Below are 15719 nucleotides of genomic sequence, written 5' to 3'. Positions count from 1 at the left end.
AGTGAATGATGCTTCTCTGAAAAGAAACTTGGGCAATTTTGACAGAAAAGTAGAGTGAGATAATATGGGAAGAAATTATTCAGGAAAGACGAGAGAAATATGGGTAACTTTTATTGGCCATTGATTCAAGGGTTCTCAGTAAGTGGTTTACACCAACCACCACAGGGTGAAATTCAGCTGACAGTCTCACAAGGCAGGACCTTCAACGTTGGCTTCAGCAGTTCCTGTTAACCCACCCCAACCACTGGTGCCCTTATGCCTTAGCTCAGTGACCCTGTTTACGGCACAGACTATTCCCTCTTCCCTGCACCCTGGAGTCTCTGCCAACACCACCTCAGGGATGGCACGTTGTGTCATGGGACCGCAATCAAACACTTGCAGTTATGGAGGCTTCAGTCCTGCAGCAGTCAAAGAAATCTGGGGGGTGGCTGCACAAGTGAAATCTGTTAGAGAAAGTCCAAACCCATCAGGTCAGTATCTAAGACACCCTTGACCCCTGAGCACATAAATGCTCATGTTCCACTGACTTCAAAGACAAAACTACTCCCGAGAGCTTTACTGAATGAGGGCCTTTATATGAGCAACAATTTGGTTTAATGAATGAAGCACACTACAAGTCAGAAAAGTATGTTCGGTTCTGCCATTACCTCTGAGCTCACTGCTTCAACCTATTGCATTGGCCAGCCTGTTCTCACTCTTCTCTTTCATCTAGAAGAACTTCAGGGCACAGATTGCCTTTTGGAGCAACACCAGTACTCTACGCACTACCTTGGAAGACACAGTAATAATCTGAACCCTTGTTTATGGCCACAATTTTAGAGAATCACAGAAGGTAAGCATTAAGGCTACCATCTTACTTGCATTACCTTAAGTCATTTAGTCTAGTATAGTTAATTTGGTGTTAAAGACAATTACCTCACCAGATTTACTGCCATATCTTGGCCAAGGTATCTAGCAACTCTAGTCTATTCAACAAGTAAAACAGAATTATCACAGATTTTTCCTTACAAATTCTGCACTTGATTATCTACATGTTCACAATGTTTCACAAGCAATGTACTGCAGTTTATCTATTGTCTACTGCAATATCTGAGACTAGCACATGATTAGATACTTGCATATATCTTTTGTGATTATTTTAGCAATATCCATCTCACCTGATAAATTTAATATGGAGTGACAGGACTTACCCTGCGTTTTTTGTATGGGCACACATATTTCTGTTTAACATCCTCATACAACAAGTGTTAATAGTTTCAGTACAGATTATCCAGTTTAGAAATCACAGAACTGGAGCTGCTGTACACATGGAGAACAATATTAAAGGTGCATGTTTTGGGTCAGCACAATCAATAAGCTGACATTCAGTTCAAAGAGACTTTTATCCTGGCGATTAGAATATTGAAAAGGGTAGGTGTGTTCATGAGAAAGGCACAGCTGTGTGGTCCCAACCTGCAGCATTTGAAAGGCTGTTCAAGTAAATTGCAGCTCGCTCCCACACACAGATAGATTTGGGTGCGTTCTACATGTGGTACATGCACTGAAAAGACTTCAAAAAAAAAATTTGGGAAAGTCTTTGTTACTTTGAAGCATTCAATTTTCACCTAACCCTACAGCCTCTCTTCATAAATATAAAAATTCAAAATAACTTGGGTCACTTTGCTGTAACCAGGGCTAAAAAAAGAATCTTCTACAGAACTTTTTCTAAAAGACTGCCGACTCTGTGAAGATGAGAATAAAACTCGGCAGCCTGGATCTTAGCTGGTGGCTTAGTGTCTAAATCTCCTGCTAAGGATCTAGCTCAGCTCTTTCAGGTGAAATCAAGCCCTTCTGACACTAACAACAGAACTCCCACTGTTTCCAAAGAAGAGAATTTCTCTTTCCAACTTTTCAGCTGAGTATTTGGTCCTGCTTTTTTATGATTTCAATGTTTTGGGAATGTCTGAGCCAGTGGCTTCAGGTTTCCAAATGCCAGACACGTAGGAGACATTATCACCTATCCAGATTTCCAATGTTCCAAGTCTTACCACCAAACATGAAAGCCTTTCTTCAGCATATCCCTCCTGTGCCTTAAGTAACTGTGTGAGAGCACGCATGCATCTGATGTGTCAGACCGTGTCCTCAGGATGTGCATAGTAGTAAGGGAATGACAATGCAGCTATGTGCAATTAGCAAATGTCTTCTACATTTACCCTCCTTTAGCAGTGGGTCTTTCAGAGTGGCTCACCCCCAGCCCATAGTCTGGTAGCAGGGTCTAGGTTGCTCTATGGTATTAGTAGGTCTTAAGGAACTTCAAAGCATATTAATGAAAATTAGCCTAAGTAATGCCAAGTGGAAAGAGGATTAAAGGAAATGGTACTACTTGAGACTGTGTCAGAAGTCAGAGGTATCAGAGGACCCTCAGTCTTTGAAAGGTAAGAAAAGCTGGATGAGTGTGATTCTTAGGAACACGGAATTTAGGACTTACACATCCTGACTTCATTCTCTCAAGTTTATAAGTATTAGATTTACAAGTACTCACCTATATGTTTTGTTTACTGAACAACTGTATTGCCTCACTTTTTTTTTTTTTTTTAAAAACTCACTGTAGTATTGAAAAACCTTTAAGTTTTTAAGTTTACTAGTTTTAAATTCCTGAATTCTCTGGGGCAAGCATCTTGAATTTTCTTAGTCACCAGATCATCCCCTGGCCTTAACAAGCTGCAGTGGCATCCCTTCGCTGCGTGGCTCAGACCCACTGAGTCACAAATCAGGCTGACCAGTTACATCTGGCACAGGAAGCCTCAGAGAAAAAGAGAAGGCACAGCACTGCTCACACAAGGTACAAGCCTAACTGTGGAAGAGCAAAAGGAGACACCCAGGTGAAGGACACTTCTGCTCATTGTCTGAGACTTGACCCATGGAAGGCTCCACTGCAGAAGCCTCTGTGGTACACATCAAGCTGATTACAAAGGATGAAGTAAGGAAAAGATGGTTATAAACCGTGATGAATCCTGATTTACAATAGCTCCAACTGTGACAGAAATTGTATCATTAGCCAACAAGAGAATGCTTAAAAGATTCATGAATTTTGTTTATGTGTTTGTACTTATTATTCCACTCTAGATATCTTTATCATGGAAGCTTAAACAAAATCAGGTCATGGCAACGTGTGACGTTGTTGATAATGCATACCATGAGTAATCTTCCTGTGCTGCAAGAGCACAGATAAGTGTTCAGTAAGCTTTGCCCAATTGATTTAAAGTTAGCTCATGCACATTAGGTATCTGTCTGCCTGTTCATAAATCTTTGACGTGTATGTCTGGCTGGTGTGTTGCGCCTGACATGTGAACTGTGTAAAATACAGTTCACAGGTTTTTATTACAGCTGTACCTTTAATATCTCCCCCAACAGATATTTTACACTTCATAGATACAGTAGCTAACGCTGCTCTCCAGTCACAGCATATCACCTCTGTTCAACTCAAATGCTCTTCCAGCTCTCACTCTACTGTGCCAATTGTACGTTCCATATTACGAGTCTTCCTGATGGGTATTTCCTTTCCAGAGGTAGAAAGGGCCTAAGCTCAGGTTTGACATTCGGTGTAGTGTGATACCTCTTCACCTGAAAATTTTCCTCCTGAAAATCCCTGAGCACACGAGGTATGGTGGGAGAAGGAAGCCCATCAGTCAGAGTGCTTGATGCCTTTCCTGACTCTTCATCAGCCGAGCTAGTCTGTATAAAATCTTTCTACTAGGAGCATCTCTCACTGTAAGCAGAGAAGAAAAAGGAACAGTCTCCTAGGTGGGAGTACTGGTTGCCACTTGAAAATTAGCTACTTTTAGCCAATATTAACTACACAATAAAGCCAGCTGGCTTCAGCCAAGCCAAAGTATAGCTGCAGTATGGAGGTAGCAGCAGCGTAGAGCAGAGCAGTTAAGACATGTTGGCCCACTGCCTTTAAAGGGATGATGCTCTTCGCCACTCAGGCCTATCAGGTTTCTAACTTACACTGTGAGCTACTGCTAAAACCAATGAAAAGATCCAAATTCCACTCAGACTTAGGTGGAAAATAATATCAGTATCTGTCCTGGTGGTCCACTATTTATGTTTTGACACTGGTTTTGACATAATTAGAAATAAGTAAAGGTTTGATAGCTCCTGTTTGCTCTTACTCTGAAATCAGTGCAGGCTGTGAGAGGAGCTGGAAAGTGAAAGCAGCACCCTGGGAATACTAAGGACTTTGCATACAGAAGTTACGCTGCTGTAAATGTAACTCAATCCAGTTAAAGCAAGTCTTTTTTCAGGGATTCCCTAACATATAGTGATTTATAACTGGCTTTTGTAGTTGTAAATTTTCACACTCATGCTTGCAAGCATAAGTCAAAGAAACAATCCTGCACAGACTTAAGTAAATCAGTGGGGAAAAAAAAAACTACTTTTCATTCCATTGATATAACTTGGACACAGACCAGTTCTAATATGGATTAGATATGACTTAAAAAGTTCACAGCTTCCTGCAACCAGGGAAAAATCCAAGGCTCTCGCATTGCATAAACTTGGTATTATCTGCTCTCTTCCAGCTTGTCAAGAGCCCTATTTTACTTTTAAAGACAATTATGGGTCTTAAAAGATATTAAGCTGCTCTTTTGGGGGAGTCACAACACTATTTTGCCCTAACATAAAGCACCAGATAATAACCAGACAAGTTGCAAGATCATCCTCCTCCTGGACCTTCTGTTCCACCAGAAGGGACAAGATTTCCTCAGACCTCTCTTTATTCAATTTTTTTTTTAGTCAAGACAAGAATGCAGCAGGAGAACACTGCAACCTGCTGTAATTACAATGTACTGTCATGACACCAATGGTCATGACAAGTTTGTCCTTCCCCAAGTTTGTAGAGAACACAGAGATGCCCTGGACCACATGCTGGCTGGCAAAGATCACCGCACTGAAATCAGCACCATAGAAACATTTTTTCAAGAAGTCTAGAGCCTGCAGGGGAAAAAAAAGGAATGACAACCCCTGAATTAGAGCAGCTTAGAGTATCTGTTCTAGTGCCTGCACACAGACTTCTCTGATCAAGCTCAATGATTACCTTGCATTCAGTTCCACTCTGAAAGCTTTGATCTGTATATGGCTGCCTGAGCCAGCAAAGAATATTCGACTGATCGCAACACTACTCCAAAAATCAAGGGCAAACAAGAGCAGAGAGATAAATGAATCCAAGGATTCTTGGTGTAAATACTGTGGATATTTCACAGTGGTGTTTGCCCTGGCTGCCATGACAACAAACAGCAGATTCAAGATTCAACAGCACAGTTGAAATTAAGGTTATACATTGCCTTGAACTCACCTACTAGTGTCCTGTAGTTCAGAAAATTTCCCCTGCAACCCTTGGATGCAGCAATACAGCATGACACAGCAGTGCATATCCAGTTCTCCCCATTAAGACCTGATGTGAGATCTTTTCGGAGACCTACATCGTGGACCTACCTACTATGGCATTTCTGAATTATCAGGACATGTATAGTACTTGGTTAGGCAGCAAACCACCGCTTGTTTAATTGACATTCTTACCTCTGCAGCTAAGTAGTTTCCAGTTGCCAAATGCTTAAATCTAAACAAGCTATTCCACTGTCCTGCCCCTCCCCGGCAAGGGTCATGATGGACAACCTAAAAGAAAAAGTACAGATTTTAATTGTGCTCCTCAAGATCATACTTAGATCACTGATATTTCTTACAGCTCATTCCAAATAAAAATATGTAAACTACATAATTACAAATAGCCTACCGCAGAGAGGAATTCTGTGTTCACACTAAGCCCACCATAGATAACAACTACTTACATTTCTTTTTTGCCAGGTGCCAGGAAATACTACCCCTATTACTTTCCATGTTTTCATTAATCTACTCCTTGCAAACATGATAAGCCAAATTTTGCTTTAAAGTGACATGGTGTGAATCCAGAGCTCAAGAAAGTAAGTGGAGCTGCTCTACACTTACATAGGCACTACTTAAAAGCAAAACTCAAACCTCCTTACCTTGCTTCACCACTTATACCAGCTCTATTTTTGACAACACTAGGGGCTTCTGACAAATTTTTGTTCAAGTGATAAAATATCCTCATATCATTTGAAATATCCCAGGTTATTTCTTTTTTGCCCTTGACTGAGCTGTAGGTCATTTGCTACCTTCAAACGTAGCAGTGCCTGTCTCTCTTAAGGAGTAATCTCAAATAACTACAAGTGCAATATACTCTATTCCATACAATCCTTAGTCAGACAAAAAACAACCTGAGTGAGGACCTTTATTTTAAGTGCACAAAATTTGTTCAGCACATAAGAATTTTTGGGTATAGGAGTTACATTCCAATAATAGCAAGGGTTTGAGACACATCAGTTTTCAATGTTCCTCAGTTAAACAAAAATATATTTGCTAGTCATCTTCTCAAAATCACCCTCATTCAGCAACAACACCTTTATTCAGCCTAACTTTAAACAGATGTTGATGTGCCCTGTTGCAGAAGGATGGACTCGATCACATTTGTGAGATTTCTTGTCAGTCGTGAATTTCGATTTTCTATATTGCACATGAAGTCAAATATAAACACCCAGAACTCAGGATACATGAGTGTCATTCGATTGGCTTTGATAAAATCACACCATTTACGTCAAGCCTGAATTTGACTCTTCATCATTTTAGTGCGTGTAAATATATAGTAAGAGAACATCCTCTCTCCACACACGCACAGCAATAAAGCATCTCTTCAGTGTTCATCCTACACAAGCTGCTTCATAAAATAATAATAGTTATGGGGAGGTGTGTGATGATATCAAGAGGCTATGAATGATTCGCGTTGTGGTAAAGTATTTTTACTGAACTGTGGCCTTCAGGTTCTAAAATATTTATAAAAAGAAAAAAAATACCTCTATTTCCCACAGCGCTTTAGAACTTGTTGCAGAAGTGGCTGACTGACGTAATGTAGTACGAAGGAAAATATGTTGTTTCTTCTCATATTCGTCACAGGTCAGAAACTTCTCTTGCTCTGCATGAAACAGCCTAACAACATCTCCCTAAAGTAATATGAAAAAGAAGCATTATAAAGTGGTAGGCAAAGCCACTAGACTCATCCTCTAGATCTGTAGTAGCTCCAGTGATGTCAACATAGCTGATGGGAAGAAATCATTTATTAGTTTCCTATTGCTGGAGCAGGTACCACGTGCAGAGCATACAATCTCAGCACTGAGTCTGGAAATCAAATGAGATAATTCAGTCCTGCAGGAGACCCATGCACTTCTGTGAGAACAGAACTTGCTTCAGAGCAGCGTAATGAATAGTGGGCAACAATTAACCTAAAGGTGATTTTTAATTCTAGCTGACTTTACTAAACGGATTTTTTATTTCTAATCTCTCTCTTAGCATTTAGGGAAAGTGAACAGATTTTTCTAACATCGTATTATCTCACCTCTTCTACTCTGCAACCAAAACCAATGCCCCCTCTCTATTTCTTCTTTTGGCATCATTTTTGCTTCCTTCTGCCTCTCCCCAAGGCTTGAAACACTATCACCACATGGGTCTACACAGATATGCCATTTTCCCTTTCAAATTCTTCCTCAAAAACTGCTGGTACCTTGATACATACTGAAAAATAGCCAGTTGATAATGACTTAAGGTACAAGTGAGGAACAATGAAATGTGTTTCTTTTTAAAATGAAAATGTAAATGATCTCAGGGAGTGATCTGGAGGCATGAAGCTGTGCAATCCCTCAGCATTTAAAGCTACATTGTCTTATTACAGCTATTGTCATCTTTCATCCCTCACTCCCTTCTGTAAGCTTGTTATACCTGCTTTTAGCACCTTGGCATAAACTGAAGTGTCACAGCTATTCTGTACAGAGATCATCATTCTGGGCTTGAACTTCACCTTTTCTCACGGATCCTCAGTTGTCTCTGGGAGGGAGAAGGGGCTGGAATCCAGACAATTTCACTTAGTAAGACAATAACAACAAAGGAAAAATATTCTGGCTGTTGAAGGACAGTAGTGAGGGATCCTCAACAGCTCCATAAAGTCCTCATTTCTTCTTTTATTCACCATGTAATATTTCTCTACAGTCAAATATGGCACCATTTTTCAGATTCAAGAAACAACTTAAAAAAATCATACTTACTCCTTTCAGTACATCATCTCGATAACTACTGAACTTCATAAACAAAGTTATTTTCCAGCTTGTGTTACAGTTGACAGCATTTACCTTTGGGGGAAAAAAAAAACCCACACACAATTATAGCCTTAAGGGGTGTTCTTTTCTTTTTGAGACATTCTATTCTTCTAAAAGACCACATCGCACCTAGGGTGGCAAGGGACATGGCTTAGCTATGTATTTGTACAGTTCCTAACATAGGTCCTGAATCTCTCAAGTGTTAATAATAATGATGTTGATGTTGGAGAAGATTCAGTGGGCAAAATGCTACTCTGTCTGTTGACAGCCTACCAAAGACGACCTAAAGAGCTGTTGGAAGAGGACGTACTCTTACATCAGTGAAAGTTTCAAATACTCAAGCAAACCTCATGAAGCTTTCAGTGCCAGGCAGAACTGCGCCAAGAATAAATATATTTCACCTTGTTTTTTTGAGGCCAAGCTGGAGCCAATGTCTAATACTGGCATCTGGCCCATGGTGGGCTCATGGTGGGTTCTGGTTACCAGTAAAGAACAACATATAATACATCTCAGATTAGCAGTTACCCCTCCTCCCTCCACTGAACTCACCTCTTTGCAGCCAGGGTTATCTAGAAGCTCAATGTTGCTGGCATGTAGAGGCTGCCCTGCATTGACTGGCATGAGAACAACTTTATCTCCCACAACAACCTGGAAGTCAGAAATAAAACGCAATTTAGACCTATGTAATTATCCAATAAAATGAAGTAATGTTACATTTTTAAAAAAATGACTCAAATGCATGCTCTAGGAATGGCACTCAATGAATTTATTTGCAGACAATTCACACACCAGCTCTGTTCGCTCGTGCCTCTGCTATTTCTTGGGTTCAAGATTTCACACTAATGAATCCTCGCATTCTCAGTAAGCATGTCACCCAGTTCAGCAGAAACTTGAGATAATGAAATAGATATGAACCTATGAATTCCAAGAGCAGTTCAGTTCATCTAAAAGTTACATTAACGACTCTTTATCCTGCCAGCCAAAAGGCAGAGAAAGCTTAGAAAATAATCTGTAGTCAGACAGCAAGACTCTTTTCCCTCCCTTGCTGTCAGCCAACCTTCTCCCATCAATGTATCTTTCATTTCACAAAAGCCTTAAAAATTTGCCTGCGACAAGACTTCTTTAGCCCAGTGACTCCCCAGCTCTGTAGACCATCTTCTGGCAAATGTCATGACTGGCTCGGGAGTTCTGCGACTCACACTGTAGGACTGCAATCTGGAAAGGAACATAAATCACTGGAAACTCAGAGAGGCAAACACACTCCATCCCCTCTGCTGTTACTCCCTACATGGTGTTTGGAGCTCAGCACAGGCAGCAGGTACATCAGCTGAGAGACCTTCTCTCTATGAGAGGAATTCCTAGCTGACTCTCTGCAAGCAAATTCCCATGCCCTTGCAATTCTTTACCTATATAGACAGGGAAAAACAATATATGAAAATGTCTTTGACCTAAAAAGTGCTTGAGACATGCACATAGAGAATTCAATTCATACCTGGGAGGGGGGAAAAAAATAAATAATTAAAAAAAAAAAAATCAACCCACATAGCTTGGTTGGCACTGGGTCCTGATTTGCTTATGTTGTTCACAGCGATTTGAAGCACACACACACATGAAGACAAGGGGCTACATGTGATTTTTGCTATATGAAATGCTGCACAAGCCATGCTTTCTTTTGGAACACAAATAAACAAAAATACTTTCTGCATTGATCAGCACATTTCCTATGAAAAAGCTGAGCCTAATTCAGCCTCATGTAACTTCAACGCAGGTGAATTTGGCCCACTTATTGCAGAGGTGAAAAGAAGGTTGCCTGTTTTTTACCAACACAGCTAAAATAAACAGTAGCAAAAGACAGTGTCATCATGCTCAGATTACACATAGAAATCCTGTTTGATCCAAGCAATGAGAAGTTCACTAACGGAACCAAAATAATGACAAGATGCCTTTAAGGTACATTACTTATGCAATACATTCCTGCATGCCATGCTTCACACAGACATTACTTACAGCCCATTTTAAGAAGTTATGACCAGACAATTCATTAATCAAAAAACCATCAGGCTTGCATCCTGCAAAGTGGAATCAGGACTTCAAAACTCTTGCAAGTACACCAGGACTATAACAACTTAATTAGTAAGAGAACACATTGTTGAGCATCTTATTTAAAAAGAAAAAAAGGAGGGGCAGGGGGAAGGTATCTTTGAATGCAAGCCTGTGACTACCATGGAAGTAACCAGAGGAAAGGAGAAATACACAGCTACTCTGCTGTAGGCACACATCTGAGGAAGAACTGTTATGTGCGGTCATGGTTTCTGTCTCAGTCTCCCACCCTGCTCCAAGTCCACATCAGTAACCTGCCCTCAGTACTGGCCAGCTCTGCCAGCTGCCACAGAAGCAACGAGACATCCTATGTTCTTTTCCTTACTTCTTTTTCTTCTTGCTTCAAACCTCCATAGGTGGTGGGAAGGAAGGGATAGAGGCAACTTCACAGCACTTATTTCCTATACACCCTCCACCAGTGATGCAGAAAACGAAAGCAAAGTGAAGAGGGAATCTTGTTCTCTCGTACATGGCTGCCTTGGGCAAGCTCCAAGTCTGCTCTTTTGAGTTCCTCCCGCCCCCTACCCAGTTGATTTCTGGCTCCAAATAATGCCCCAGCATGCCCAAAACACTGGAGGCAGAGCACTCGCATGGCCACGTGCCCATATTTCTGCCTGTAGAATTGTACTATATGGAGATTATAGAAGACAGAGCAATGTATTCCCAAGGTTTTACTCTGCAAAATTAAAATTTACACCAGCTCTTTCCCCTCTTCCTTAGCTGCCCTTGGGCACAGCCAGCCACAGTATGCTGTAGACCAGCAGTGGGTAATAGTTTGACAGGTCTCTGGGATTTCTTCCTTACATACAGACATGAATTTGTTAAAGTTGCATCAGACACACAGCTTTTGACAAAACTCTTACCCTTTCTGGTCTAGGTAGGAAAATTCCAAAGAATGATTAAATTCATAGTGAAGCCAATGAGAATTCAGCTTTTCAATTCAAGATAAACCTACAAGGTCCTTCAGTCTTGGATGCAGTGGAGTTCTCCCCACACAAGGTAGTTTCTAAATTCACGGAACCCTACTTGTCCATGTCCTGGTGGAGAGGGTACATTGAGAGTGCTGACTCTGCTGACAAAGCTGACTGCGTTCTGTCTTCTGGGTGGGGGACCAGCGCTGGCACCACTTAGAGCGCTTCTGTCGTTCATATAAACTCAGCAAGCCCACCTGCCAGCTACATCTACCCCGCAATCAAGAAGTAGGAGCAAATACTCTAGTAGAGGTGCAGTACATCACAAAGACTGGCAGTTACAAAAGGTTCTATTAGCTGTGAAGATGCAGTAGCAGTAATTTCAGTTTGGACTAACTATCCAAGTAGGTTACCGGGCACACCGAAGGCTCTGCTACTCCATCTCCATTGCTTTTATGTTATAACCACATCTGCCAGTGGCACTGCTGACACACTTCAAAGATCGGGAGGACTAACAGAACTTTCCCACAGACAGCTGGGCATTCCCCAAGACTGAGACCACCTTCCTTGCAATGCTGCAAGATCAAGCTTTCAAACCACCAAAATGGCAGACAACTAAAAATGCAATCCACACAAAGCTAATCCTGCTATCAGTGCACGTTTTGCTATTCAGTCAAACTGGAACCAGCTCTAGCCTCAATCAGTCACATCTCCCATTGAAGGAGAGCTGGTATATGCTTAATAAAAAGTCTGCATAAAATATTGCAGTTATGCCACTTATTGTAAATTTTTGGCCATATTTTTTCATTACTTTCATTGACTTGCATAACTAAGCAGTTGCTAATGAAGCCCAGCTAACCCTCCTTCAGAAAAATAATTTTTAAAATATTTCGCAAGGCTAAACAACTGTATGACTTACTAGAAAAGTCACATACATAACTTTCTATATCACAGCTTCCCCCAGACTAAACCACCTTCCTTTCTTTTAGTATACATGGCATATTTGGATCTACCTCGCTTGGGTTATCCAACACAGAAGCAGTCATCCAAGCAGTAATTCAATACTCACTCCTACTGTTCTAAAGACTTTCTAAATTGTGTTTTCCTAGGGAATTTCCTCGTTATAAAACAGAAAATGAAAATAAAAAAACCCCAGAGTTTCCAAACAGAATAAGGGCCTGACATACCAAGCTAACTCCATGCACTGAGAAGTCAGAAGAAGAAAAGTATACAAAAAAAAACCTAAGTCCTTTAAAAGCTAACCTAGTGAGTGATATTGGGTGCTTTGTAGATGAATCCCCCAGAAACTAGCTTTTTAATGGGCACATCTCTGGGAGTAACTGAGAGGGAAGGAGTGGGTACAAGGCTGGAGCCTCTCTCCATCTGTGAGAGTCAAATGAAGGATTTTCCCCATCGCTCACTACCCCTGTCCCCCTTACAACAGCTGCCTAGTTTCTGTACCTGTTGAAGGGGTGGAAATGTGCCAGAGCAGTTATGAGAAAGCTACCAAAGGACTAATGTTTAGCACTGGAAATTTGCAAAAAAGATTATTAGATCTGTTTGGGGCTGGTAGAAAGCAGGAAAAACTTGGGTCTCAAGATTTCTCTCTGTAAAATATAATGGCAAGCTCCCAGCCCTGAAAGGCAACACCTGGTGACAGAAAATGAGCAGCAGGCAGGTTCCAAAGGAGGCCATTAAGTTAGGAGTAAACCTGACGGTTTCCCACACAGCCCTTGTAGCTCAGAGCCTGTCAAATACAGCCCTACAGGGAACAAAGTAGGAGAGAGGTCTGTGGAGTGGGATGTTACGGCAATCAGTGCGATGATTTGCAAACTTTTCAGACCAGCAAAAATGCTTCCAAACTCTTATGTGCCCACAATAGTGTAAAATTGAATCAAAAACTCTGTAGTACTGAGGATGGCTTATAAGGCTTAAAAGCATTCTGCTGCTCTCAGCTGTAAGGGCTCACGATAGCTTTGCACATCACAATCTGGGAACCCCAGGTCCTCACTCTGGAGAGCATGACATGCACTTATTTCCCAGGCATGAGGGCATGAGAAATTAAAAAGATGCTGAACTGATGTTATTCTAAGAAATTAAGCCAAAACCTTAAAGCAATAAGTCACCTTTTTCTTTCCAAAGAGGGAAAGGAATACCAAGTTAATGTTTGATCCACAACACTTCTTTTCCCCAGCTGAAAAGCCATGCAGAGGTGCCCCAGAGGGCTACTCATGTTTGTTGCTTTTCTCTGCAACAGGCTTGGGGAAAGGGGGAGCTTTTCACATACCCTTCTTTCCCTGCTCCACGCAGTGATCAGACTATGACTTTAGGGACTTCTGACCAGGAGCTGGGAATGCAGTCCTTCCCCTCCCCACAAGAGACTGCCAAAAGGAGCTGCAAGCAACCACACTCATCCTGGATAGCATCCCAAGAGCTGGGTAACCACAAAGTTAATGAGAGAAAAAACAGGAGAAAACAGGCATTCCTGTCTGCGATCCTGAGAGGGCTCTTTCACTGATTACTTCACAGGGGAGAGTGGCCAAACATTCCCAGCCAGGTCTACAATATAAAACCACACAAGTTCGTCATGTGCCCTTCCCAGAGGCAGATCTGAATTTTCCATAGCGGGCACTTAACCAAGCCACAGCCGACTGAATGAAGAACTGAGTTTTGATCTCATGGCGCAACTCTGCGCCATGCAAATCTGCAGCAAAGAGCTTTCCTATATATTCTTCGTCTTACCAATACGCAAGACTCCTACTGAAACCTACCCAGAAAAGACCCACCAGACTATCCAACCCAATTCCAATCAGAGATGCCACTCTCATGTTGAGGAGGGATACAGATTCAAAGAAGCCTGATGTATCTCCTAGAGACATTCTCTGTTGGCCTCCTGAAAAAAACGTTGCCCAGAATATTTAAAAAAAAAAAAAAAAAAAAAAAATTTTACTCTAGTGTAAACTATGACTTATTATCAGCTTTGTAAATCTGCACACAACAGGTGGACTTAGCAAAGATGCCCCAACACAGGTCAGCAGAGGCTGAGATGAATGTTGCAGCAGTTCAGATTCCAGACCATATAATTTGGTAATATTTTCTAGTTACACATAAAAGCTAATAGTCCCGAGCGCCGCTTAAAATATTTTTTTCTAAACTTAATCCATTATGATTTATGCCGGTAGCAAAGAAATCATGTGTCTTCTGGAAACTTTCTGCCTTCTCCCTCTTCCACATTCAGTATTTCCACTTACATTGTCACCTTCACTCCTCAGTTTCCAGAACGGCTGGATATAAAACCAGGATCCCTCGTTCCCTGCAGCATCCAGAGACACCCGCATAGCATTCTTCTCTAGCAGAGCCGGCAATCTCTTATTGACTGTGAGGTACTTGTTACTTTTTATGTGCAGTAGCTGTGAACCAACAATAATTTAAAAAATTAGTACAGCTGTTGCTTTTTCTCGCTTCAGTCAAAAGAAGAGGTGCAAGCTTTCACACTGTAGCGATTTTTCATAACATACATAAAGACAAAATAAAACTAGAAGAGGGTTATCAAAGTATACTGCAATTTTGGAAAACAGATGCTGTATCTCAGGTTGAGATAAATATGTCAGCAGTCAATTTTACAGCATATACTACACAGGCAGGGCAAGGGTCCTAATTAATAGTGTTACCTTCAGCAATTTCATCCATTACAGGAAAGTTGTACTGCACTTAAGAACATAACTTCTGTCTCATTTATACGTCATGAAGTTCAAATGACTTCAGTGACTTAAAAGGAGCTGCACAGCAGCTCTATAATATGATTTTGAAATAAATCTTGAAAAGATATGTATTTACATTCAGATTCTAAGCCGCAGCAGCAAAACTTACACATGAAATTTATATTATGACATATTATTTAAACATGAATATGCGGCACTTCTGGTAGGCTTTAAAACAGACAGAAAAACACAATATTGTAAACTTCACCAAGTTCTGTTTACCTGACCCTTGACAATCCAGATTACAGTGGTTAGTTTCATTTTCACTGTAACCTTGAAATGAAACAACTGTTTCCTTTCCAGCTCTGAGAGAAGGCAGATGAATTTCAATAGGTTTACCTGTATGACATTGCTATATTTTACAATTTCGCCCAACAGCTTCCTGTTCTCGCTTTCGTTCTGCTTTTGTTCCAGTTCTGCTGCATGCTGCAAGAGAATGATTATTTCTTTAAATTCTACAAAATCAGTACTGTATTCAGCTACTAGAACAGATAGTGTAAAAAGGAAACAGCAACACATTTAAAATGCCTCCTCCAACCTGCAAGCATTACTGCACTGGAAATACTAGCACCCAAAACCTGCTGCAGCATGATTTTCTGAACTATAATCACCCAGACCCTGGGTAATGATTCTGGTTTTTTATTACCCAGAATAGAAACTCAGTTACAATTTATGGATCACACCTGAGATGCATGCTATTTTAAAAATTTTCAAGCACAAAAAGTAATTCCAGGTGGTTTATTTCA

At 40.9% G+C, this 15719-nt stretch overlaps 1 protein-coding gene across 5 annotated transcripts in view; it reads right to left on the bottom strand.

The window, feature by feature from the left end:
• The window catches only part of ITPR2 (inositol 1,4,5-trisphosphate receptor type 2), a 271778-nt gene that overhangs the window by 209469 nt on the left and 46590 nt on the right, over positions 1 to 15719 (bottom strand). For all 5 annotated transcript variants that reach the window (XM_082310914.1, XM_082310915.1, XM_082310916.1 and 2 more), the window contains exons 4-9: positions 15313 to 15399; positions 14464 to 14622; positions 8751 to 8849; positions 8151 to 8234; positions 6909 to 7055; positions 5560 to 5655 (exon numbers count right to left, since the gene is read on the bottom strand). In XM_082310914.1, coding sequence (XP_082167040.1) covers positions 5560 to 5655; positions 6909 to 7055; positions 8151 to 8234; positions 8751 to 8849; positions 14464 to 14622; positions 15313 to 15399 — 672 coding nt within the window. The remainder of the gene's footprint in view (positions 1 to 5559; positions 5656 to 6908; positions 7056 to 8150; positions 8235 to 8750; positions 8850 to 14463; positions 14623 to 15312; positions 15400 to 15719) is intronic.

The sequence above is a fragment of the Platalea leucorodia genome (genome assembly GCF_965183815.1).
Source record: "Platalea leucorodia genome assembly, chromosome: 4".
Classification (NCBI taxonomy): Eukaryota; Metazoa; Chordata; class Aves; order Pelecaniformes; family Threskiornithidae; genus Platalea; species Platalea leucorodia.
Note: the sequence above shows the minus strand (reverse complement) of the source record. Positions and strands in the feature narration are given on the sequence as shown.